The sequence below is a fragment of the Pollicipes pollicipes genome, unplaced genomic scaffold (genome assembly GCF_011947565.3).
Source record: "Pollicipes pollicipes isolate AB1234 unplaced genomic scaffold, Ppol_2.1 Scaffold_4002;HRSCAF=4701_pilon_pilon_pilon, whole genome shotgun sequence".
NCBI lineage: Eukaryota > Metazoa > Arthropoda > Thecostraca > Pollicipedomorpha > Pollicipedidae > Pollicipes > Pollicipes pollicipes.
In genome coordinates, this window is record NW_023596420.1 from 16,012,139 (window position 1) to 16,039,673 (window position 27,535).

Here is a 27,535-nt window from a genome sequence, read left to right on the forward strand (position 1 = left end):
CACGACAGACCGTGCCTCCGTTGCAGCTGTTTGATAGACCGTGACCGCTGTTGTAGCTGCATGGCAAACCGCATCCTCGGCTGCAGCTGCGTGACAGACTGTGTCCGCTGTTGCAGCTGCCGATCCGGGCCGACTCGGACACGGGCCCGCCGGGCCGGCTGTGTCCGCCGTCCTGCCAGCACGCGATGCGCCGTGACGTGTGCGGCTCGGACGGCGTCACGTACGCCTCCCAGTGCCACCTGGGCCTGGCCAGCTGTCGTGACACCGACGTCCAGTTCCGACACTGGGGCCAGTGCGTGGCCAACCCAGGCAAGTGCGGGCCGAGCAAGCGTTGCTTCGCCTCGGGTGGTGTCCCCCATCACGAGATTGGCTGTCGACACACGTGTCTGTCGACCGTGACGCATGCTGCTGCGACTGCTTTGCTCCGCAGTCTCCCACGGCGTATGCCAGTGATCTCACTCTGCGCAAAACCCTTGTGAAGAAAAATGGCACCCCCTGCCCACCAGCGTGCCGCGCTGCCGACTGCGCCATTTGCCGCTCAGAACACGCCACGCTAAGCGCGAACTAGGCGCGGTCCAATCGTGGTAGACTTTGCTGATGCAAGTGACAATATGCTCTTTTGGCCGTTTGTGTGACATTTTACACCTGATTGCACATTTTGCAAAACATTTGTCCTCCCGTCCGTGCGGTACAGACGAAAGAGGGCTTAGGACAACTGATGTTTACTTAAATATAGATACACCTTTGACTTAACCAGTCCGTCCCGGACCGCCGGTCACGGTCTCTGGAACTCCTGGCGGCTGCTGGTCGCACCTTCAACTTGCAGCAATGCAAAAGTCGTGTTGCAAGCATCTGCAATCACCTTTACGGACCAGCCCCTTGTTCGGGCTGATTTGAGGGAACATTGCATTGCAATGTGAAAACATAGTTTTCCCTGTTCGGTTAAGGTGGGAGGCGTAAATTTTGCCAGTGGCAGAAAAGCCTCGCGACGTGGGTCAAAGGCGAGCCGGATCTGTTCCCCCGGCGACGCGTCGGGCCGGGACCACCACCTTTGGACGAAGGAAGGAGCGGACACTAGCATTGTCAAGTGCATGGGTCCATGTGGAACCGGCCACGCATTTTAGTTCTGTTCAAAACCAAACCAGAGCGAGGTTAATCCATTCATACCGTTTCAAGTCCGCTCATAATCTGTAGACCCGTAGACTATTACCCAATCATTTGGAAACCAAAAAAATATAAGGTGGACACACACAAGGTTCCAAAATAGCACAGCTCAAGGTTCAAGACCAATCAGAGCGAGCTCTTGGTTCAGCTTAAAACGTGTGAATCCATAGATCCTGACCTAAGCATTCTAAAACATTAAAAAGTAAGGTGGACAAGTGTGACCGATAATGTCTCGAATTTTTTTGTATGTCCGCCCTGGCTTTTTGAGTTTTCGAATGGTTAGGTCAAGGTCTATAAGTCTACAAACTTTCAGCTCAATTACGAGGGTCCGCATTTATTGGCCATGAAACTTTGACCAATGAAGTCTTGAAAATTTGTGTCTGTCCACCGTAGTCTTTGGAGTTTTCAAATGTATAGTGCTAGGTATATGAGCCTACGAATTTCCGGCTCAAGCAAAATGGTCCTTTTTGGTCGATCTTAAACGTTGACCCAGACATTTCGAAACTTGTTTAGCCACCTTAGCTTCCGGGGTTTGCAACTACATGGATTGTTCCATGTGCCTATGACTTTACAACTTCTTTAGCATAATCAAAAGGGCCAACTTTGATCGGCTCTGAACTGAAAACGTAAACCATTCCGAATTTCTTCTTGATTCTGATTAAAGTGGGCTAACCCGGTGATACTCATGACAGTTACTCATGACAATTTCATAAGATGACGAAAACTGGGACCAAAACGCAGTAAATCTGATAAAACATCATAAAGGGCAAATATTCCAAGGCATTGTTAAAACCCATTTGTGAAAGCTCCGAAGGCGTTCAGTTACATCCGTTTGGGTTTTCGTATCTGCTATCACCTCGTTCTTCCCACCCCGCCCAGGGCGTACGATCGGCTGTAGTGATGTGAACTTTCGCTCTGCTAGAGTGTGGCATTCATCAGTTTCGTGTTGTGTCGGCAGCGGGCAGCGTTTGTCTGCAGAAGAGAGCGGAGGCGCTAAAGGGCCAGCCCAGCGGGCCCCTGCCCCAGAACATTTATGTGCCGCAGTGCACGGAAGACGGCCTGTACGCGGAGATCCAGTGTCACCCCGGCTCAGGTGAGTGTTTGGCCCTCGCGCTGCTCAGTGTCACCACGCATCGAACATCAGCGAAGGAGCGCCGCACCATCGACGCGCGCGCGCTGCGCCCCAAAAGTACATGATTCCACCGCTCTCTTAGTGAATCCATCTTTACAGCTTCATCGCCAGTCTTCACCCTGTCCCTTGCCTCGCGCCGTCTTTCATCTCATAGTTCTGTGGTAGCCTTTGCCAGCCCGAGTAGTTTACCGACATCGCAACAGAAAGCTCTGGAAGGTCTGGCCTCAGGCACATGGTTGTGTCCTTGCTGAGCCAGGGCGAGAGCATGTGTTTGTTATTTGTAATGTTCGCCATAGAGCTAATCCCAGTGATCGCTGTCGGACGAATGGGTACTCGCTGCTGTACCCATTATTCTCTTTCTTTATTCCTGCTGAATGCCTGAAGACTTCCGTGTCTTGACGGAATGTAGATCCGTTCGTTCTGAATAATAGACCTTTGTGTACACGCGGAACGTACTGACTCCTCATTTAAGTTTTATTGGCAGGGGTGTAGGTTCCTTTTCACGGTGGGGGAGGGCTCCATCACAGCTCTGAGAAAAAGCGGGTAGAATCGGTGGAGAAACGTGTTTTTTTTTGTGCATTCATTTGTGGTATGTTCAGACATTCGTTCCGGCCCAGCCCTCAAACGTATTTTACGGAAAGACATCACTGATCATCAAATATCTCTGGGAGACATTTTTGCAGATTTTTTTTGTAAATCAAATAATACTTGGCGCCCCAGAGCACCGAACGCACAGGCCTGCCGTACGGCGACACGTTTCCACAGAGCCAGGGCAGTGACGACCGTAGATTAGGTCGGGTATGAAGATAACTACACAGGCACACTATCCTAAAGCACAATTGGTTGACGTACGACTCTGAACCCTGCTCACAGTGCGGAAGGTGGATATGCTCAATTAACTCATCAATAATTTAGGCACAAAATGATGTGACCCGGGACAGGTTCCGGGATGTTGTGGGCGGTCCAAACAAACAAATGTCGGCAACCAGCCGGAACGTATGCTTTCATATGTCAAGCTAGAGGATCCAAAGTTACACCGTTTGCATTCAAGAAGGTGCTCTAGGACTTTCTTATGCGTAATTTAGCCAACACGCTTCGTTTGGGCTAATTGTCGATGAACGCATAACTCACAACACAAATGTGTGTGAGCGCATGCAGACGCACGAAGGCGGTTGCCAAAAAAGCCATCTCCGGTGAGGACTCACCAACTTCCCAGTCAGGACGATCGCTTGCCAAGGTTCTCGATGGGCATGTCGTAATCGGCACGGTCGGCCAATTATGCAGACCAGCGACGCTAGATGTTTCCAAACCTTGCTGAGTTTTGGAATGCGCCCGGTCATTGCATATCCTCGTAAGTAGATGGCATGGCTGTTCTCCGCGCTTGAATAAATAAAGTTTGAAGGACTATATATCACGGTCGCCACCGGGAGCGGCCTCGCTTCTTCACAGGCTGTCAGAGAGCCATGAGTCCCAAGCACACCCCCATAGGTTATCATGTTACGTGCGTGTCGCCTAGATCAGGAACTGGCCGGCGACCCAGCCCATATCTCCAACGAACATTCCGTCCCCTGCGCCACTTTGCAGTTGGCCTCAAACAAGTGAGGAAGCTGTCCGGCACCGAATGATAAACAAACTTCATAGGACTGCAGATACCAGTGGCACCCGAGCTGGGAGCGCAGCGCGTCACGAACGCTCACCGCCAAAGAGCTCTTACCGCAACAATGTGGCCGCGGCAAACAATGCTGACAAAAAGTGAGCTGCAACTCGCGATTGGATGGCGGTTTTATCGGAAGGCGCTGCTATGGCACCCCAACTACCGTTATGTGTTACGTTACATTTCCTCGCTGCTTTGATCAGATTCTTGCGGCCGAACAAACAGCCGCGTGACGCCGTAAGATCTCGGAAGTAACGGAGGCAGGGAGGATGGCTGAAGCGTTGTTGGCTGTCGCGGGCCGGCGGCTGCGGCCGGCTCTTGTGCTGTAGCCTCGCTCATCGCCTCAGGCCGCGTGCGTCGCTGCCGCGCTGGCACCGCCCCCGGCCGGCCGACGCAGCGGCGCCGCACACAGCCCGCCGGGGACCGCTGTTGCGTCAGATGCGACGACGCCGCCCCTCTCTGACCTCATCGCGACGGAGCCGGCGCGCCGGCGCCACGCACCGGGCTGCGTGCGGTGACGTCAGAGGGCGGCGACAGGCGCTGGGCTCTGGCTTTTGCCGTGGCGGGAGTGGCAGGCACGTGGCTCTGGAATGCAGTGCCGTTTGCGGCGTGAACGCAGTACACGGGATTACTGAGACAAAGTAGCCAGTGTGACTGTTCCCACTCTAATGCCGGAGTATGAACATTCCCGGACGGTATCTGCCCGCTCTGGCTTCCACACTGGCCTCTCCACGGGTGCCGTCACGCACTGTGCCGGGGCTGTCCGGCTCCACCGCCTAGGCGGCAGGACAGCGGTCCGGCAGCTCCGCTGTATATGCCAGCGCATCATCGGCTGGATACGCACCGTGCACCGAGGCTCTGTGCCGACGCCGCTGAGCCGTCGGCTGTCGTCTCGGCGGCGCCGCTGTACACACACACGCGCGGTCGGCCGGCGACCCGCCGACAGACGGATCTCGGTCGACCGTGTCAAGACCAGAGGCGCAGCGGCCGCCCCGCCGCCGACGGGGCGGGGGCAGTGGAGGGGGCGGGGGGGGGGGGGAATATTGGGGGCGCTTGCCGCCGGTGAGATCAGAGTAAGTCGCACCAACTATCGAATCTAATGCCGTGGTTATTTATAAATCGTTCAAGCCACTGTTCTGAGCTTTGGTGGCTAGGCTCTGTCCATTGGTCTTGCACTGCCAAGGTCAAGGTGCGCGCAGCTCGCTTGTTTTATGGTGCGATAGGGTTTAAGTTCCCGATACGTTTGGCATGCCAGATGATGCTTTAGGTTTATAATCTATTGACCTTGAGGGCGTATACTTGCAGCACTCTTGGTCCCTGTGTTTACTCCAAGCATTTAAGGTCAATCCCTGTCTCGTGAATCAGCGTTTAACACGTAACACTCTTTAACATTCTCATTTTTATCTTAACCCTTCCGTCTGTCCACCTGTGTCCATCAGTCCCTCTGTCTGTCCGCCTGTGTTGGTCGGTCCGCCTGTGTGTCCGCCTGTCGGTCTGCCTGTCTGTCCGCTTGTCCGTCCGTCTTTTTCCGTCGGTCCGCCTGTCGGTCCGCATGTCTGTCCGCCTGTGTCTGTCCGCCCACCTGTTTGTCTGCCCGCGTTCGTCGGTCCGCCTGCCCGTCTACGTGTGTCCATCGGTCCGCCTGTCTGTCCGCCTGTGCCTTTCGGGACCAATATCGATTGGGGTACGTTTGACTCCAGCCCGGCCCGTTCTGTGTGATCAGTCCCGTGTGCAGTCAAGTGAACGGGCTCCGTCTGCAGGCCACTGTTGGTGCGTTGACGACCACGGCATCGCGGTGTTCGGCACCGCTGTCCTCAACGCGCGGCCCGAGTGTTCGGCGAGGAAGGTGCGCACCTCGACCGACGGTAAGCAATTTCTACTGTCGCTGGCTCGCCACACACTGGGGCGCTGCCACACACCGTGGCGCTGCCACGCATCAGGCCGCTGCCACACATCGGACCGTTGCCACACATCAGACTGCTGCCACATACCGGGCCACTGCCACACACCGGGCCACTGCCACACGCCGGGCCACTGCCACACACTGGGCCGCTGTGCCACATCAGGGCACTGACACACATCAGGTCGCTGCCACACACGGGGATGCTCCCACACACCGGGCTGCTGTGACACATGCGGCTGCTGCCACACACCGGGTCCCTGTCACACACCGGGCCGCTGCCACACATCAGGTCGCTGGCACACACCGGGCTGCCGCCACACATCGGGCTGCTGCCACACCGGGTCGCTGTCACATACCGGGCTGCTGCCACACATCGGGCTGCTGCCACATATCGTGCTGGTGCCACAGGTTGGACTGCCGCCGCACGCTGCCACACGCTGGACTGCTGCCACACATTCTTGCTGCATACTGGGTCGCTCCAACACTACACGCCACAACCCGATACCTGACCCTGACAAATACAAGGCCACTCGCACACAGAGACACTTCCACACACCGCACCTCTGTCACACACTGGGCCGCCACCACACGTAAGGGCGTTGCCACACATTGGACTGCTGCCACACACTGGGTCGCTCGTACACTGGGCCGCTGCCCAATACACGACTGCCTCCAAACACTAGGTCACTGTCACATACTATGCTGCCGCGAGATACTGCACCACTGCCGCACTATGGGCTGCTGTCACACACCGGGCCTCTCACGCGGGACTGCAGCCACAACTGGGACCGCTGCCACAACTGGGCTATTGCCAGACACCGGGCCGCTGCCACACACCGGGTCGCTGCCACACACCGGGCCTTTCTGACGCGGGACTGCAGCCACAACTGGGACTGCTGCCACACACTGGGCTGGCTTCATACGTGGATGCGTGCTGTTTCACGTTCATGCTTCAAGACTGCGGTGAGAACTGCCATAAACAGCTCGTTTCTTCTTGAGTCACCGACATGTGTGGCATGGCATGTTCAGAATCCACTTCAATTTGCATTCCTGCAAACGACATCATTATCCATCAATGCATTTTGTTTCCATAGGAGGTCAACTTATCTGGTAAACCGGATCGTTCTTTGCGGTTCTGTGGACGAGCCGTAAGTTATTTTGTGACGACACGCGCCAGGGCTATGGGGCATCTGCATGCCTGTTAGTGTATCTCTAATGCATCGCAGTGGTCAGTGCAGACAGCTACAGCCTGTTCTCCGCGGTGGCCTTTCATATAGCTCGTTCCATCTCACACCATAGAACAAGATGAATTACAAATACACGGTCGTCTATAGGAGCCTTTTTGCAAATTCTGCAACAGCCCTGCTTTCCGTTTCAGCAAAAAGTTCCTCAAGGAGAAGAGGCAGGGGCAAACGGAGGCGAAGTAAGTAGCCGCTGGTTTTGTGAGTTGTTGCCGGTATTGCCCATGATGATCTGGTGGCTAGCAGACCTGCGTGGCATCGCCCCTCCCTGCTTTTGAGATTCGCCGTCATTTGTCGATTCTTAACACCCTCATGAAATAGCTGTAAACCTGCTAAAAGATATACCGCACGGTTGAGCAATCCAAAGCCAGCTGCCATATTTGAAATGCAAACTGATCAGTCACGTTGTTCTTCGTGCACCTTACGATGTTCTGCATGCTCATTTACTTCTTTTCTTCATTGCGTAAGCAAAGTTATGTGTACATCAGGGCCTGATATCGGCCACCTGACACCTAGCGCTGGATGTGCACCTGCGTTTTACAGGCTGCGGCAGCCGAGCAAAGACGATATTCAGGGACAATGCGATGCGCATGATAAAGCAGGAGTATGAGAGGCGCCAGCGGCGTAGAGCAGGTGGGTACAAATGACGTGAGCTGCACAGGACTAGTGACAGGACAGGCATGTATGACGATAGGTCTGTGCAAGGGCTCCTGGCGTACGGGACAGGACAGGTCCGCACGTCAGGTGACGGCTACACAGACGCAGGAAACGTGCACATTAGGGGTGAAATAGTGCAGAACAGAACTGCACAGAGAACAACACGAGAGGCGTAATTTGCACGAAATGGGCGGATGCCGCGCGTCGAAACCAACGGCACGAGTCTAACGAAACAAACGGGGGGGTCCTTGGTTGTGCGATATGTTTTGGTGTCAGCTCTTGGCTGCACACGACTCATGCCTAACATGACCCAAACCCAGATGCACCCTGACATTCAGCTGAAGGAGAGTGATTTGTTCCGATCAAATGCGTCGTTAGGTGTGTTTAGATGATGGTGTAGTCTGGATGCACGCACGTCCAAGATGTTACCTGAATTATGGCAACGTGGTGTTACTTTCATTCGGATTTTTAGGAAAAACCAAACACAACTGTTAGCATGTTATTCGCATGTGTTATATAAATCCACCAACTAATTATCATGTTGTTTGATCGTTTGATGTTTGAGGAGCATTAGTTGCGCTTAAAACATTTGCCTGCCGCGAGTGAATGATATCAAGCTGCCAGTTCAGTGGCACCTGTTGAATTTGGTCTGTGGTAAGACCAGGCCCATTCCTGATTGAGGTTCAGTAATATAGGTTCCGTCTTCCGTAAAATACGTTTTCTCGGAACGGCGATGCTGCCGCTGTCGCCTATTGGGTTTCATTCCTACAGCATCTTCTAATTTTTTTGAAATATCCATGAAGCTTATCACCAACTCACTGAGTGTTATTTAAGCGTGTCAGAAAAACACCCGCGTTACGTGTAGAGTGACTTTGTATTACAATATAAACTTTGTACAAATATTGTAACCAGAGGATTGGATATCGTGACACATGTGATTAGCTTTGTACACACATTGTCGCCATAGAACCGGATATCGCAGCAATATCAACTGGTTATTTATCGTAATATCACAGCAAATGCCTTTGATCTGAATATCTTGTACTTCGATGGGCGCCCGGTGCTGGCCCTCAGAGACCACGCTGAGTCTCAGCATTTGTAGAATGCCTTACCTAATTATTGTGTTTTCCTCCATGGCGATGACCACACTGCCCAAAAAATATACGTCACTTTTATCATCAGACGCATCAAATTAGGTGTGAAATGACGTTTTTATCTTACCGGATTCTTCCCAATCTGGACATGTCACGTACAAAGCAGCCTTTCATGGCCGACACGTACACAAGCCGTATAGAAGCTTGCTCCCGTACCTAAGATAAAAATCCTACCAACGCACTTAAAGGGTCAGTGCGGGGTGTACGCGTATTGTCAGAGAGCAGGCCAGCTAGGAACGGGCCTTTTAAATGGACGAGTAAATCAGTGAAAGCCAGTAGGCACTGTGTCGAACGAAGCCATTCTCAGCTACGCGACCGGTGCTGAGGACAGATCGGTTAGCCGTCGCATTCGCCTGCCGCAGACCGGCGGCCGGCCGCGACCGACAATCTGGAGACGCAGGCGGCTGAATGGCGGTTCTCCCAACTGGATGGCGACAAAGACGGCGAGATATCGCGCAAGGAGATCCGCCGGCTCAGAAGGTGGGTGACGACACGGTGCCCGCCTCACCGCCGATCACGTCCGCTGTTTGTCTGGTGTCCGCCGATCGTCCGGCTGCGGCGCCCGATGACTTCCCGGTGTCCGTGCCCGCTGACCGTCTCCGGCGCCCGATGACTTCCCGGTGTCCGTGCCCGCTGACCGTCTCCGGCGCCCACCGACTTCCCGGTGTCCGTGCCCGCTGACCGTCTCCGGCGCCCGCCGACTTCCCTGTGTCCGTGCCCGCTGACCGTCTCCGGCGCCCGATGACTTCCCGGTGTCCGTGCCCGCTGACCGTCTCCGGCGCCCGCCGACTTCCCGGTGTCCGTGCCCGCTGACCGTCCGGTTGCCGCGTCCGATGGCTTTCTGGTGTCCATATCCGCTGACCGTCTCCGGCGCGCGACACGCTTCTACCATTTCTAACGTTGCAGGAAGGCAAGGCGGCAGCTGAAGCCGACGGCGTGTGCACGCCGCTTCTACCGCTACTGCGACACAGACGGCAGCCGCAGTCTCAACCGGCAGGAGTGGCTGCTCTGTCTCGGCGTCAACCGAGACGATAGTAAGTTACCCAACTCGCCGCCGTCGCCGCCCTCTGAGGCTGTCGTGTGCCCCTCCCCTCGAGCCGGCGCCGTCGTGGTCGTCGCCTCTCGGCGCGAACGCGACACTTAACTGGGAATGGGTATGCTGACCGTCTAATCGGGTTGCGGCCTTGGAGCCGTATGGTCGCGATTTCTCCACGAAAGAAAGGCTACCCTGGACGCCCTCAGCCTGGCCATGTTCTTTCATGCCGTGAGCTATGTAAGACTACCGACTGAATGCCCGGAATCAGTTACGGATGAACTGTGATCTTCTTGTCGATTCTGGGTAGTAACATTTTGAGCTTGCTGAAGTTCGTGGCACTGCATTTAGATCGCCTCACGTAGCCGTAAATCTTGCAAACCGGCTGCAGGGATTAATCGTGGCACCCACATGGTGTTCCATTGTATATCGACGCTATCAAAAGCTCACTTTGGAATCGGCTTGACAAACTAGCGTTTTGACAATCACCTTGCTGGCTAATTGTGATCGCCACTGCTGATTACAAGGAAGGATGTAATTGAAGTTCTCATTTGTCTGTAGTAGGTGGATATTTTGGCTGCCTGATAGCATCAATAATAAACACGACCAACACCGCTTGGGCGGCGAGGCACGAGCGAGATGATAACAGACACGAGAGTCATCAATCGTCACCATGTAGATTATACTGAACCCCGAGCTAATGAAGGCAGGCGCCTTCGGTAGCCCATGCAAATGAGCTGAACCAGTACGTTGGCCGAAAGGCCGCCTTTCATGGTAGTTAAGAAGGCCGACCGCCGCTGATCAGCATGCACTAATTCACCAACCATGTTGCTTCACAGGATAGCTTTGGACCTGCTCCTGCCTGAAAATGTCAGGCGGAAGTGGATGAGTTTTTAGGCATTTGTGTTTTACTTTTGCTTATCAGCGTTTAAAAGTTTACGAGCATGGTCTTGGTGATGAGTACTAGCGTGCTGATTTGCTCACCTCACCGCTTGTTAATTGGATGGCCAGGGGGCTGGCCTGGCCTGACAGTATCACTCGACGATATGCATTCACCTGTACGAGTTCACATTCACCTGTATGAGTTCACGTCCTTGGCGACTGTGACAAAGGCATTGCCAACAATGAAATAATGCTCGGCCGATGCCCGTGAACTCCTGTACGCACCTCTGTAGTTGCTGCGGCCGAACGTCTTGGTTTATGCCACAGCGTGATGTACTCGGAGCCGGCTTCGAAAACTAAACAGCGTTCTCCATGGTAGAACCCTGGCATTGCGATGTTTGTGGTACTGGTAATCGATGTAGGCAATTTGCTCTCTGGCCTACGACGGTCAATAGACAGACCCTGTTGTCATTTAGGTACCTGATTCAGAGTCAGCCTCAACTGGACGTCAAAGGCAGCTGCGCTTGGATGACATAGCGTATTGGAGAACGACGAATGGTTTTACTTTTTCCTCGTCTCAGACGACAGGCACGCAGTGCCGCAATAGAACAGACGTCGAGCCTGTACCGATCTCGAAACTACGAAGCCATTGAGGTCAGCCTATACAATAGCGTTTTACCAATGGCGAACAATTTCAAATATTTGGGCGTCATCCTTGATTGCCGTTTCTGTTCACGTTAACCACATGAAAAGCTTTGTGTTATGGGTTTAAAAACCATATACAAACCTTAACTCGTTTTACGCACGAAATATGAAGCACATCGGAAGATGATGGGGCGGGCTAGAGCCTCTTTACTGGATACCCATGCGACCGAAGATGGATTTTGCGTAAGCTGAGCGGGACACTGCCCGCCACGCAGCCAAAAACAGGCTTGACAGTGTTTGATGTAACGGTATTCGAATGGCGACAGGTGCTTTTCGCACGTCTTTTGCTCCAATCCCTCATGTTAGCGCGAACGGGCTACCATTGAGGCTAAGACGACAGCCAATACCCACGCGGCATGCAATAAGAATCCGTCAGTTCGGCTTGTGCCCGGCTTTTTGCACGTCTTGTACAGAGCTCTGATCCGGGCCTTGGCACAGGATGTGTGGATGAAAACTTGAGCACTATGCATCCGAGTGGACGAGTGGTTAGAGATGCCGGAACTGATACCAGGAAAATGCAGGTCCAGACGCATACGGTCACGGAGCCTTCGTTGCTGTTCGGCCACCGAGCCCCCAGTCTTGTTCGCCTACCAAACCTCAGTGGTTGCATGGCCATCGAGCCTCCGTTGTCGTTCGGCCATCGAACCTTTGTTGCTGTTCGGCCACCGAGCCTCCATTGTTGTTCGGCCACCGAACCTCTGTGGTTGTTTGGCCATTGAGCCTCCGTTGTTGTTCGGCCATCGAACCTCCGTTGTTGTTCGGCCACCGAACCTCCGTGGTTGTTTGGCCATTGAGCCTCCGTTGTTGTTCGGCCATCGAACCTCCGTTGTTGTTCGGCCACCGAACCTCCGTGGTTGTTTGGCCATCGAGCCTACGTTGTCGTTCGGCCATCGAGCCTCCGTTGTTGTTCGGCCACCGAACCTCCGTTGTTGTTCGGCCACCGAACCTCCGTGGCTGTTTGGCCATCGAGCCTCCGTTGTTGTTTGGCCATCGAGCCTCCGTTGTTGTTTGGCCACCGAGCCTTCGTTGTTGTTGTGCCACCAAACCTCCGCTGTTATTTGGCCACCGAGTCTCCGTGGTTGCTTGGCCATCGAGCCTCCGTTGTCGTTCAGTCATCGAGCCTTTGTTGCCGTTCGGTTACCAAGCCTTCGTTGTTGTTCGGCCCGTCGTGCCACATTCCAATGACCCGGCACTCGAAGCCCGAAAGATAGTGCTTTTTCTTTTGAGACATGACAACATGCTGAAGAATTTACATTGAGCAGGTGCACAGTCCGCCCACTTCTTACTGACGGATCAAAAACGTCTCAGAGCATTGCGTATACATATCACTCCGAGACTCTGGGCAACCTGCGATGTTCCGTAATGTATATGTTTTTACCGTCGAAATGTATGCCGTTTGAGGCTCTCGTGGTTATGCCTCACATATAGGCCGGCCATGCTGCACACAATTTGTTGAATGCTCACTTCTGTTTTATCTCTCCAGAATTCCCCTGTTTCCAAGACCCATTTGACCCCGTTAATTCTGAGACGTGTCAGACATCTGCAAGCAAACGAGAAACAGGTCTTTCTGGTGGGAATAATCAGTCCCGTTGGCCTAACTGTTGATGGATCCACTGATCAGAGCACTGGTTCCACCAAATAAAGCAAGTCAGGCTCGTGCCAGTGATCTTTGCACTGTGGCAAGGTGGCACCAGGAACGCAGTAGAAGCGAGTTTAAAGCCGTCATGCCTAAGATAGAAAACGGACGTCTGTTTTCGGGAATTCTAGGAAATGGGAAATTTCTTAATTGCTAATTAGATTTCCACAGAGCGGCACAACGAATGCTGGTTGTAAAGTGAGCGCCTCCTGAGCGTATCTTGTTTAGGTCGGGAAGGTGAAGGTGGTTTGGATTTCCCGCGATGTCGATGTCGCTCGTAGGTACGCCTTGTAAGCTTGAGCCTCCTGTCATCACACAGGTTCTCGATATGGCCGCGCTGAACGTGTTTATGATCCCGCGACGGGCAACAGCAGTGATGAGCAGCAAAGGTAATGACTGAAAACACCTGTGCACCTTTGCCGGTGCAGCCTCCCGGCGCCCGGGTAAGTCACGGTCCACAGACGGACCGTGACTGCCGCTGTGCGCTGACGTCGACAGCACACTGAAGCAGCCCGCAAAGGCCGCGCCGGCCGACGCGCTGAACACAAAGTATTATGGCAAAAGGTGACAATGGCCGCCGCCTGGTGGACTGCCAGTGCTGCGATGCGTCGGACAATGACAGGATTACACAATGTTTCGCGATGCATGGGCCCGCACGGCGCAGGCACCTTCCTGTCGGTAGATGGTCCGGTCGTGGACATCTGACATCCATGTTCAAAATGCCGAACAACGGGCTGGTCCACTGTCTACGCTCGAGCGCACGCATCCCGTTGGTGCACAGCGACCCGCTCTTTTGGAAAAAGAACTGCTCACTCACCGAGAGGGGTCGATATCGGACCGTCGAGGTATCAGTCCGCTTTTGGTCGCTGTTGTAACGCACTGAGGGAAGGCTTTTGTGTGCGGTGGCACGATCGACGGGTAGGCAATGCAAATCTGTGAAAAATGTGATCGCCAGGGTAAATGTCAGGGTCGGATTTGGCGGCGAAATCAAAAGGTTTATGAGCAGCTGACATTGATGCAAACTGGGCCCCCGCCTACGCTCGTAACGAACGCACGATCAGTTTTGTTGGGACTGGGAATTTTGCTTGATGAAGACCATGTCCCGATGCATGGGCAGCTTCTGCGGACAGCTGCTGCTCAGTAAGATTTATCAATGATTGACGTCAAGACAGGTTGGGACCACGTCTTCACTTGCAAAGAGCGCACTAACTTGTAATAGGAAATGGAACGTTTAGAAGTATGTAGGTACAGAAATTGTCTTTGTCTGGCTGTGGTTGTCTGGCGTCCCAGCTGAGCCTGTGATTCTCGCATGGAACAAACCTGGTATACGTGGTTTAAACAGCACTTTTTGTACAGCTGGCAGTGATAAAGCTGCTGAGTTTAGTTTGCACGCCTGAGGTCTGGAGGTATTTGCTTAAGCCCAACATATCGTAGATACCTTGCAGGAGCAACACAGCTCCCCCCCCCCCCCATAAAAAACACGCTATCAGGCTTTCAGTTTCGATGCACTTGTGCTGGCGAACAGCGTGATGCACACGGCAGAGTTTGCACATCAGTTTCTGAGTGTCCATTAAGGATCAGTATCACGGAACAGGTCACTATGTCCTCCTGCAGCGCTGCTTGAACAGCTCACCATTCGGTGGGCACACACGCCCAAAGTACAGCCTTACGGTCCACTTCCCGCCGTGAGCACTCCTGGCGGCAAACGGTCGATTGCTAGGCGACCGGGACCACACGTGACGCGATAGCAGTATGGACAAGTGCAGCTTGAGACAGGAAATAAGGCCCAGCAACATATTCACTGTACTGCTACTTACATCATGTGAGTGCGAAGATCAAGTGCCGCTGTAACTCGCAGCGAATCGTGTCGGGTAAGGCCATCTTATGGTACAGGTTTGCTCGCGCTTCACCGCACACAGATCTGGATCAGTCTGTTGCATAACCCTTTCATTTCTATGCTGATTCAGAAATTTTCAGGTGTTAGGGGTCTTCCGCAATCGGTTCTTGGTTATTTGCGGCCAAACAACAAAGTTTCCCAGTATGCTTAAGATTGTGTTGCATCTACGATAATATACCAAATAGGGGCATTTCATGTCTCTTTATCAGTCAATCCTGTACCTCCAGCTGCAGGGAACGGCACCGGTTTGGACCAAGGGGAGCACGACAGCCTCAGATATCCACCTTGTGCCATTCCCTTGCACCAGAGTGATAACGCACGCATACAAATCGATGGTTTGGTGTGAGCATAATGTGCTTGTATTCTTGACTCTCCCGTTAATTATCGGTATTCGAAATACACTAATCATAGCCGAAGCCTCTTTGTCTGGTTCCTGAGCCACTTCCTTGCCCGCCGCCGGCTGATATCTAAGGTGTTGCTTGCCGTGCGTGCATGCATTCCTCGCTCCGATTCCACTGCGGGGCTGCGCCGTCGTTGTGGCATGACGTTCTCCTGGCGCTAAGTCGCACCCACGATGCACAACTGCACGCTGCCCGACTGCACTGCACCCGTCGCGTGTCGCCCCTCACGTGCTCCTGTGAATAAGGCTGCCCACTTGCTGGTAATAACTGCACGCAGCACCCAACTGCATCCTGCTACGGCCAGGCCCGGAAGCGAGCGTAAGTGATGGCGGGTAGAGGGCGCCACCTGTCAATCCGCCTGTCCCTCCTAGTTCCTCCGCCGGCCGCCAGGGTGTTTGCCGCCACATTGATGCAGTCTCTTTCCGTGTGTTTCTCGCGCTGAACGAGGAACAGGAGGGGACGGCGGAGAGCGGCAGCGCCGGCCGGTCGCCAGAGACAGGTCAGTGCTGGCTGACAGAGCAGGCACTGGCCAATGACCGCCTCGCGTTCAAATGAGCCTGTGCACAGCCAGGTAGGTAACGTCAGGTTCGGTGGGGCTCCCTCAGCTTCACTCACCTCTTTTGCCGATCCTACGTTGTGTCTCGTTGGCTTAAGCCCGTGCTTTACGTCGAAGGAAAAAATACCTTCTACCAGAAGGACCAGAATCGAGAATTGCACCATGCCCTGTCTTTTGACACTTAATGTATGACTGATTTGCGCATTTTTCCATCCATCTGGTGATATACATTTACCCCTGATTATGATCTAGCCTAGAGTACGCAGTGCAAGTAGTTCAATATACTGCTTTGCCTTGCGGGTCATTCAGCAGCTGCTAGGACCTGCGCGTGTTTCTCTCAGGCTGTGAGACCTCAGACGTGGTGATTAACCGGCTGTGACGCGGCTTAACCTCGCCCAGCGGGCCTCGGCGTCTGCGGCCGCTTCTGGCGTTCGGCTTGCTTGGCGCTAGCATGCGCGCTGGGATCCCATGGCTTCTGCGTCCTGTTAACTGTCCGACCAGTAACAGGACCTTGACGAGTCTGCCGTCCTCGTTTCTGAATGCCCGCATTGTTGCACTCAATTTACGTGCGATGCTGCAATGGCTGCCGTGATTATGCACATTGCACATCGCGCCTCGCCGGGCCTCTTGGCCCACCGGACACGACCCGACCTGGCCTGACCTTGCTTGTGTGTGTGTGTGCTGCCTAGACGCTCAGCCGGAGCCGGCATCTGCCCGGAGTAGAATGTTCGACATGCTTCTGGTCGAAGAGAGCATCACTGAAAAGTCCGCTGAGGGTGAGATTTCACTGCCATCTATCGGCAGCTAGCACTACTATTGCTTGCGAGAACGCCGCCATATGACGCATTCGGGCTGCCCCATGACGGCCGCAGTCATTGTGTGTCTAATGCTACTCCTCCGCGCCTTCGTAGTCCCTTTCGGTGCCAGTTCGATGCCATTGCGCTACTCTTTGCTTGATAACTCATAAAGGCGCCAATGATAAAGCTTATGCCAGGCTTCTAAACAGCAGAGCGCTTGCTTTCAGTCATCACGATTTGGCCCAGCCGGAGACGAGACCAACCGCTCGGCTCGTCAGCCGATGCCGGACGTCGTGTGTCACGTCACGATCTCCCATTCCCGCTCCTCAGAGCAGGAGAACAACTGCGAGGCCGACCGGCGCCTGGCCCTCGACAACCAGCGGCTGGCGGAGCTGGAGGGCACGCGCGGAAACAGCTTCTTCATCCCGTCTTGCACCCCTGACCACAAGTACAACCGTGTACAGTGCCATAATGCCACCGGTGAGTAGGAGACTGACGCGTGAGAGCCAGACTGATGTCAAATGTATGGTCGCGCCTCCTCCGTGACCTTTACGTTAATGCCTCAGACGATAAAGAGATGTTTGTGGTTTGCATGTCAGATGACCCCCGTATTCCAAACGTTCAAAAACCACCTTTGTTAGCAAGTATTGCGGGTGCGTGGTACATCGCTTAATTGTACGTGGAGGTAAGCAGCAGTCATTATCTGGTCTAGCCGCGGCCGCTGCCGAAGTCTGAATGTAAAATCCCGTTTACATTTTGCCAAACTTTTCTGTGCGCTTTCAAAATAAAGAAGTCGTTCTATACTATCATGATCCACACATATGCCAGCAAAGAGTGGCTTTTGTGTTTATACTTGGAGGCACCATGAGAAGCATACAAGACGTATTGCATCTATGCTTTTATGAGACGATTTTACCTACACACGAGTGCGTCCACAGACGTCCATGCCCGGCGCGTGGTACTGGTCGGGATGCCATGTGCCAACTGTCGGGTGCTGTTCCTTTAACGTGCCCAGGTACTGCCGCTATGTCCAGCCACGACCTGACTCGTGTCGTCTTCACCTGTTAGCTGCTGCTGGTGTAGCGTGCGCCTCCGATAAGTCAGTATGCGACCTGTGCCGCCAGGGTACTGCTGGTGCGCTGACCCTGACACGGGACACTCGGTGCAGCGCACGGTCAAGGGCAGCGTGCCCGACTGCTCCCAGGTGCGGCCCAATGCCAAGGGCCGCCGACGGAACCAGCAGGGCCGGGGCAGACTGCCCAGAGGTGGGTCACGCAACTCCCACCAAGCCCCCGCTCCCCCTCCCGACCTCGGTCCTCCGCGTGAATTGCTTATACACGGCGTTTTACCTCATAAACGAAAAACCGGGGGAAAAGGGCAGGGGGCAGGCACAATAACCATGGACCCCACTTTTTATAGTCACTGGAACGTTAACCCAGAAACTGACCTTTGTGAGCCACCTCTCTCTTGAAACGAATAGACACCTTTGTCCCCGCAAACGTAGGACGCCGTAAGCGTTACACGCCCGATGGCCAGTTTTCTTTCTGGTTAACCGTAACATTTTTTTTTTTTGGTCAACATAGGCGTCTCCACCACCAACCACCCCCACCGATTCCATTGTTGTGCATTCCATTCCACTTCTACGAAAAAGCATTCACGAGCGCGCTGGGGACGCCAGATAGTTAGTCCTCACTCCCATGTCCCACACTACAGCCGCCCAGCCTCACAGCCGCCCTGCTTCCCACGTGCGCGCAGGCCGGTCGGTCGCGGCCCGCAGCGGACCGCGTGACGGATGGAGCATGACGCACACCGTCGCGCGTCTTTTGGTAGAGGGTCAGCGACTGTAGAGCCATATGAGCGTTCAGGGGCCACGGCGCCGCCGGGATGGCCGACCGACTGACGCGACGGTGGCCGCTGTTGCAGCGTGCCGCGGTGCCGACAGGCTGCAGATCTTCCTGCGCCAGCTAATGGACTACCTGACCAGCCGGCTGGTGAACGCGCTGCAGCAGCGCCAGTACACGTACGTCTGCCGCCCGCACGTGCCGGCCGGGTCCGGCGGCGCGCACAACTCTTGTGGGACGCCGCAGGGTGTCAAGTAGTAGGCTCCCCCGTTATGTGGCCTCCTGACGCACTCGACGAGAGTTTGAAATATAGAAATGGGTTGGGCACGTGAGAGAGACGGGTTTTACAGCTCATTCGGTTGCTGTCATACGCTGTTGTTGTAAACGCCACTAAAATCTCTATTTTAAGCACCTTTGCGTGAAGTTCGGTTTTGCGAATCCGTCCCTGAAGTGCTACGGTCCGTGAGGGCCACTTGTGACGGGCTGTCCCTTCCATCCCAACCAAAAAACTAGACACAGGTGGTAGTGCGCCAAAAATATTTAGCTTGTGGAGCTGTGACACTGTTATTCCATTGCAGATTGCCTCCTGATATCGATGGAGAAGAAAAGTCATTCGAAGAGAAAATTGCCGAGTGGAAGTTCAGCGCGACTGATAGCAACAAAAACAATGTGAGTGCTGATGAGATGAAAACATCTCAGACAATTATATGGTGTTTCCTTTTCTTCCTCTCATTTAGCAGGGGCATACGTATTGGTCGGATACCTTTAAAACCAATTCAATGCACACAGTTTGGTCCTGAACCCTGAGGCTTGTTATTTTAACACAACATTCGCCCTCCGGCGCTGATGCAACTTAACACAACAATCGCCTTTAACACAACATTCACCCGCCCCGCCCCTCCCCCTCCCCCAGTGCCGATACGCCCTCCCATACCTGTCGGTTAGCGGCGCCGATACGCCCTCCCATACCTGTCGGTTAGCGGCGCTGATACGCCCTCCCATACCCACCAGTTAACAACGCTGATACGCTCTCCCATACCTGCCGGTTAACAGCGCTGATACGTCCTCCCATACCCGGCAGTTAACAACGCTGATACCCTCTCCCAAAGCGTAACTTTGTCCCCAAGGGCTCTTTTTTTGGGTGGTCTGGCATGTTTTTTTTAAATAAGAGATGTTTCCTCTTAGGTCAGGAATTCAATAATTTTTATCTGACTTTTTACAATGCGCTTATGACCGTTTAGTGCCCTGGCCTTTGTTAAAAGACATTCGTGGTATGGAACGAATTCCTCGGCCGCGGCAGGAGCGTATTCTTTCGAACGACGGTTACAAATAATCCTGAAGCGAGCTACACCCGCGCCTGAGTGGCCGATTGAATGCTCTTCGCTCGGGTGAGGATGTCAACTTGGCCCCTGATATCTCAGAAAGTAATAAAACTAAAGACACCGAATTCACAGGGTGTACTGGCTTCGAATTGACATGGTGTATTGGCTTGTAGGTGAACTCACTTGTGCCAAAACTGGAGGTTCCTTTGCCGTCAAATAAGATCAAACAACATCAACTCTGTATTGGTGTCCAAAGTGCCCCAGACCATTCCATGCAACTACCGTGAACCTATATATCTGTTCTAAGCAAAAGGTTCATAGTGCTCATTTAAAGTCAGTCGCCTTGTTTGACCGTTCAAAGGTCATGGTGTCCAAAATCAAACAAACGCCAAAGATTACACTAGGCAGTACGTTCCCAAAAACTAAATAGTGACCTGGGTCATTTTAGGTCAGTGAACTATTCTGACGTTTAAGAAGTCCATGAAAGACGTGTAATTCGGTTCATGTTATCGATGAATCCAAAATGACCATCAGAAACTGGCCCCTTCAGCAAGCTCTTGATTAATAACACAGGCTGGGTATGACCTTGGTCTGACCTACATACCTGACCCCAGGTCAATGGAGTTTGTTCATTTAGTTGCTGGCTTTCCTAAGAAACCATCTCTGAGGTGTATGGCTTTGGCTAACACTCCGTTATTGCATCATATTCAACGATTCCTAGATGTTTTCTTTGCTGGCTCCATGGTCTGACTTTGACCTGCTTTAGATCCGTGTCCTTACAAGATTTGTCAATATTTTTGCCGCCAAACAATCAGTTATTACATTTTCTACAGCTACGCAAAATTTGGTGCGGCTATGCTACGCCGTTCGGAAGTCATTCCGGTAAAATCTTCGACGGCGAATATATTTGACCCCCTATCCGAGTGCGTGTTTAAGGAAGTGTTCCATATTTGTACAGGATTTTGCACTGAAGTAACCATCTGGAAGACTTTCGGTGCCGCTCACAATCCTGGCCTTCTTAAGACCGAAACTCCTCTTGTTTCTGAGTTGCACGCCCACGAAAATGGGACGAGTATTTCAGTGCATCATAATCACGTCATTCAAATCCTGCCACTCTGTACGTAACGCGGCAATCAAGGCCGAGAAAAATATGGTGTTCTACTTGTTCATGCCTGGTGCAAATATAACGGATTTGCAAGATTTACATAGCGCATTTGCAAGATAGCAGACAAGATTTGCAAGTATAGCGGCCGTCAATTCGTTCCCAATCAATATTGCGCAAGGTACGATGACGTAATCGAACAATGACGCATCAAGGAGCATATATGCTAGACAGAGAAAGTGTGCTGTCTAGATCAGTCATTTTTACCTAAAAGCATACCGATAGTTGTGGGTAAGCTTGTTTCATCATATCTGATGCTTGCTTCGATACCGTCAAAAGTGAGATGTCCTGTTTAAATGCTATCTGAAATGTGTTAAGAGGACGAAAAAATGCACTTGCCGATGGTTCGGGGCAGCACACTTCCTGTCCCTTTGACATGTCTTGAATTTGGCAATTGTATTTGCCTTATTCCTCGGAAAAACCTGGAGAATAGAGATATAGTTAGGTTGATATTTTGGCAACATGCCTTTCTCGAAACAATAGCAGAAGTGAATTCATTTCTGAATTGTTTGTATATATTGTTATACTTTATATGCATATGTTATACGTAAATGTTATATATTTCGTGCCCCTTTTATCCTTAAGATTGCATTGCGTATCAAAGGGATTGTTCCACATTAAGGATATTAAAGCAAATAATTCACTTCTGGTATTGTTTCGAGAAAGGCAGTTGCCGAAATATCAACCTAACTATATTTCGATTTTCCTGGCTTTTCTGAGGAATAAGGCTGATACTGCTGTTTTATCTATGTGACTAATGGTCCTCGCTAATGCAATGAACAAGTTACGTGTCTTGAAATAAGACCTTTGGCACGCGTTTGCTCGCCGTTATTCTAAGCATAGAGTAAGTGTGATATATTTCGTGCCACTTTTATGTTTAATATTGCATTACGTATCAAAGGGATTGTTCCACACTTAAGGATCTTAAAGCAAGCATCAGATATGATGGAACAAGCAGTCTCGTAATGACTTGTATGCTTTGAAGGTACAGGTAGCTATAAGTTATTTTTAAAACGAGTTATGTAATATGCAATATTGTGTAATAGTTTTAGCATACTTATTGCCAATACACAATATTTGTACTTCTTACAATAAATTAAAAATTGTTGTAGTGAGTAAAGAAGTAATAACTCATCCACTAAACAAAGAAATCGAAGCCATTTGCAGTAAAAGACCCTGCTGACTGCTGTCTCTTCTGTAGCTGGATAATGTAAATATAGGCTGAAGTGAATGATAGTCTTCAGTTGGCTGAAATTATGGATGAGCAGTAGCGGATTGGGGACACTATTGTAAGCACACTGCGAAGTGAGTTAATATTTTGGGTCGCTACTTGTAGTGACATATAGTGTTGCTTATCAGCACCACTGGGTGCAAGTAACGTCAACAAGGAAATTGATAGAGCGAGTTGCATGGTCGATGAAGTAACGCCGCCGAATGGCTTTTAATGAACTTCAAGACTGTCTTATTTTAACAGCTGCAGCTATTGCGTTGAATGTTGTTGCCTCGCTTGATGGTATGAACATTTGGTGGTAGGAGCTTTTACCAATGTATTGGGTCAAGTGGTTCACTCAGCAACAGAACTAAGTGCGATCACGATGAAAATAAGCTCAACATTCATAGCAAACTGCAACTTGCGCTGAAGCGAGCTTTGTTTGCTATGCGCACACGCACACGCACGCACACGCACACGCACACGCACACCACACACACACACACACACACACACACACACACACACACACACACACACACACACACACACACACACACACACACACACACACATATATATATATATATATATATATATATATATATATATATATATATATATATGTGTGTGTGTGTGTGTGTGTGTGTGTGTGTGTGTGTGTGTGTGTGTGTGTGTGTTTGTGTAGAGTAAGTGTGATATATTACATCATTATTCGCACAGGATACAGTGTCTACATATGGCGGTCTGCCGCACGTGTCTTGGGTAACTCAGTGTTCCGATCTTCACGCAGCTCCCAAGCTGGCGGCAAAGTCGTAATACCCATTTGAATACTGCTGTTATGCTGATGAATCACCCACGTCCGCGCGCCGTATTCAAAGGCCGGCCGTGCAGGGCCGCGAGCGTTGACTCATCGTGCTCGGTTTGGACGCCCCGTCCGGCGAGGCCGCGTTTTCCGGCCGCCAGGCCAAGCCGATATTGCACTGCCCTCCCCGCCTCCACGCTCGGGGAGGGAAGGCGCCGGCGTCCAGTCACTGTCAATACTCCTTCTTTCTGTCCCTCGTGCGTGCTGACCGTGGCCCGCGGAGTTCGGCTGGCCGGAGCAGCCGCGACCTCGGCTGCTCCGGCTGGCCGGTCAAGCCCGGTCGGTCCAGTCCGGCTTTACCTTCTAGGTAGCGTAGCACCGTATTGTGGTGTGGCGTGGCGTAGTATTGTAGCTTGTAGCTTGTAGCGTGACGTCTTGTCACGCTGGTGTGACTTTCATCACACCCTGCCACCGGGGCAGGCCGGCCTGTCACGCGGGCCGGCCAGGGGGCGCCTCACACGAATCCATCCTGTGGGAGCGCGCCCCATGGCCTGAGGCGGCACGGAGCGACACCGGGCAGCGCATGTGGGTCCATACCCTGAAGCGCACTGCGATCTCGGAGCGCGACTCATCCCAAGACCGCGCCCAGAGACGCCGCGGCGGCCCCCGCCGCACCGCCGGCCGAGGCGGGCACCTCTGACATGAACGCCGACGCTAGCACGTTGCAGACTGTCAGCAGCACGGAGGCGACCATGCAGATGTTGTTGGCCACCTCGCAGCCTCGGAAGTGTTTCGACTTGTTGATGTTGGCGCGGCCCTTGAACAGCAAGCATACCGCGATCACCACCTGCAGGATGAGGCTGAGCGACAGAAACACGATGCAGACGGTGTGGAAGGGCGAGTCGGCGTCACCCTTGGTCACCAACGTGCGCAGCTGGTCGGCGTTGGCCGAAAGCAGCGCCACGTCCATGAACCCCTGCGACACCGTCTTCTTGGTGCTGTACACGTCGACGTCCATGTGCGGCGCGGGCCGCGTATCAACCACGTCGCGCCACTTGGGACGCCGCCGCCGGCGCCCGAACGCCGCCTCGCCGTCGGCGCGCACGCCGTCGAAAGGCTCAGCCCCGGGCGGCGCGGCGCCGTTGAACGGCTGCTCCTCAAAGCCGTCGCGGCTGGCAGGGCTCAGTTCCGGCGCCGCCATGCTGCTCTCCAGACCGGGGCCGGACATCGTGTCGTCTCGGGCACCGCTCCACGCACTCACTCTCTCCGCTCGCTCTCGCCGCCCGCTGGCTCTGCTCTTCGACTGGTCTGCTGATACGGCGCCGGGTTCGGTTCCGTCTCGGGTTTCGGAGCTGGGGGGCGCTGGGGGCCGCTGACTGGCAGGCGCGTGCGACGGTCTGCAGGCGAATGGCTGCCCAGCGGCGGCTGCGCGGGTTTTGCTGGTGTCCGTCTGGACGGGATGTCCGTATCTTCCCCGAACGTCGCCGGACTGTCCCACGCTGGCGGGGCACTCTGCGCGACTTTGACGTAAGAACACCCTGGATATCACTATGCCTCACTGCCGGCGAAGTGCGGAAGCGGTGGGAGTTTCCCGCGTCAGAACCACCAGGGCTTCCCAGGTCGAACTGGCCGGGACACGACATCTGGTCAAGTCACCGGCAGCAAAAATAGCTCTGGGGTCTCACTGCGCATGCGTTGTGGATGACGTCAGGCGCTGGCTTCCTGGGTCTGATAGCCTGTTGGCCGCGGGCTTCGGCGCGTTCGATGATGGAGGCCGGATGGTCACAGCGTTATTATGACATCCATGTGTCCCAACTCGCCAAGATAAGCGGGGTGCTATGGCTGTATTTGTGGGCTGGTTAAGTACATCACAGGCACACTGTTTGCCATGATCATCAAACAGTAATGCGGTTCCGCTTCTGTGCATTGCTTTTGCAGGATGTTGTGCTCGCAAAATTCGAAGGTTTTCCCGCAGGCTGAGACCGGTGCAGCTCGGTTGTTTTCGGACGAGCGCCAGCGCCGCCTCATTCAAGGCGGCAGCTGTCGGCGGCACGGCCACACAAACGCCGCAGCATGACCCGGACTTGGCATTGGTCCACCTCTTGGCGTGCAGATGCAGGCTGATGGAAGGGTTGCTAGCGTGCATTAGCTCCAATTTTATACGTGACAGCTGCACTTGCACGATGCTCTATACACATGCTCCACCAGCGGTCGCAAGCTGCTGCCGGTCGCTGGTAACATCCCCACCTGGCCGCTATGTACAAGCGGCGATTTGCGGGGATTATTTGCGGGGATTCTCGCCGCCTTCGGTGGTGTAGATCGGGTATCGCATTTGTTCGCAACGTGTATCCGTTACCTGCCTAGCAGAGACCTCATTCATAATGATCCTACATTATGAATATCTTCCAGCTCAGTCTTGCAGCGCCGTGCATTCTGTGGGAAACCGATGAACATCTCCCTTCAATCATGGTGAATGATATGCACGGCTATAGGCATCTTATGCATACCCCATGGACGGTCCGCGTCTGTGAATCACAGCTTGCCGCAGCGATGGAGCCGGCGCAGGCGGCGATGGTAACGTGCCGTGACTGAACGCCACCGCCCCGCAATTACCCTCCGCTCAACCTTGCATTGTTTTCATTGCGCCATTGAAATGACGTCATGCCATTCGGGCGGCTGCAAATGCGCGGTGTCTTCCTACCTGGATCAGTGTGATGCAACACCGCCTGCGGCGGCGCGTCTGATGCTACCGGAACAGGTCATACCTGAGTGGATGAACTCGTGGAACTACGGAAGGGGCTTTCCTGTGCTGATGCATGATGGCAGTGACGTATGGTGGGATGGGTGGTGAAACAAAGAAGACGATTGGAAATGTATGCAACTTATCAGGGCCTTTTCAACATGCTGAGTAAGTGCAAAATGCTTAAGTGCTGAGTCAATTTTGTCCTCCCTCCCATGCCGCATAAGCGAGATATTTCGGTCGCTCACGACTGCTCTGGCAAATGCCAGCCGCGTGTTAGCCGAGTCATGTTTTTTAGCCAGTAGTTTGATACAGTTTTTATTGTTGTCTTTTTTCTTCGGGCGATGAAACATGGGATGAGAAGCATGAGGATAATATGTGGAGTTGTAGTTTTAGCGGTACATTAGTCAAAGCCATGTTTGGAATCGGTCATGTACTTGGATGTTTCAGCTCACTTAAAATTCCTTTAAAAGGCCTGCAGCCTGTATAAGCATGAAAGCATCAGTCCATGACATCATACAGGAAATTAAAAAAGAGTGCACGATTGTACGAAATTGTCAGTGCTCTTAGAACTGATGTCAGTAGCCGATGTAGTCGAAGCCAATCATGTACTCACGGCAAAGAGAAAGCATCACACACATATCGCATACAAGCGCTTAAAACGAAATGCGAACGACCGCTAGCGACCACTGCGCCGGCGAGACTGACCAGATAACACACATGGTCGCTTGGCTGGGCCGCCCCTGAGGCCACAAACGCCGCCGAGCCGTGACCGATGAATTCGGGCTTGCTGCAGGTGCTGGACAGGCGGGAGTGGAAGGCGCTGCGGGAGGAGTTCTCGCGGGACCCCGACCTGAGGCGGTGTGGACGGCGGCTACCGCGCTACTTGCGACGCCAACAACGACCGCAAGATCGACCTGGACGAGTGGCGCGTGTGTGTCGGCGCCGTCGAAGGTAGGCCGCCGATGCTGGACGGCGCGCCGAGCAGCTGCCAGTGACACCTGTCAGAGCCGCGTGTTGGTCGTCGGCTCACTCACCCTCCGATGTGGGGCTGACAGAAGTGCGTGCAGGAAAACACTGTGTTGATTTTTTAGCGTAATGCTAGTTTGTTGCCTTTTATCACTAATCCTGGTTGTTCTTTTACCGCTTTTCTTGATACCTGCTTAAACCTAATAATCATTCGTTCAGCTTGTTCAAATGTCCTTTTACTGCACCTCTCAGAACAACGGTGAGACATTGGCTTTGTGCAGTTTTTCGTGATGTGACACACGCTATATTAACGTTTTTGACTCAGGATTGAGACGCAACCCTGGAGTGTATATAGAAGACAATAAGACATCATCATGCTTCAATTTGTCGTGCTCATTGGCAATTACCACACCCCATTAAACATGGCCTCGGTTCGTTTATTCCAGAAGAACGTCGACCGACCAAGCGACCAAATCCGTTCGAGACGTACCTGATTAGCGACTGAGTGCTCACGGTCGCCTGTGGAGGGCCCCAAGCGCCGCACGTCGCCTGGATTCGGCCCGCAGTGGAGGAGCTGACGGAGGAGCCGTCACCAGCAGCTCGCCGTGGTCGGCACAGACCAGAGCGGGGTGAACGGCAAGTGCCGGGGACGGCGGCGCGCGCGAACGCGTCCC

The 27,535-nt window shown here is 53.2% G+C and overlaps 1 protein-coding gene across 1 annotated transcript in view; it reads left to right on the forward strand.

The window, feature by feature from the left end:
- The window catches only part of LOC119094156 (SPARC-related modular calcium-binding protein 1), a gene marked incomplete at its 3' end in the record, with an annotated part of 50,076 nt that extends 23,298 nt beyond the window's left edge, over positions 1–26,778 (forward strand). Inside the window, exons 2-15 of the mRNA XM_037217231.1 lie at positions 117–309; positions 2,123–2,257; positions 5,711–5,815; positions 7,232–7,276; positions 7,638–7,727; positions 9,268–9,385; positions 9,812–9,939; positions 15,875–15,958; positions 16,705–16,791; positions 17,143–17,292; positions 17,937–18,077; positions 18,736–18,832; positions 19,232–19,322; positions 26,689–26,778. Of these exons, the coding sequence (XP_037073126.1) occupies positions 117–309; positions 2,123–2,257; positions 5,711–5,815; positions 7,232–7,276; positions 7,638–7,727; positions 9,268–9,385; positions 9,812–9,939; positions 15,875–15,958; positions 16,705–16,791; positions 17,143–17,292; positions 17,937–18,077; positions 18,736–18,832; positions 19,232–19,322; positions 26,689–26,778 (1,554 nt within the window). The remainder of the gene's footprint in view (positions 1–116; positions 310–2,122; positions 2,258–5,710; positions 5,816–7,231; positions 7,277–7,637; positions 7,728–9,267; positions 9,386–9,811; positions 9,940–15,874; positions 15,959–16,704; positions 16,792–17,142; positions 17,293–17,936; positions 18,078–18,735; positions 18,833–19,231; positions 19,323–26,688) is intronic.
- Between the last annotated feature and the right edge of the window lie 757 nt (positions 26,779–27,535).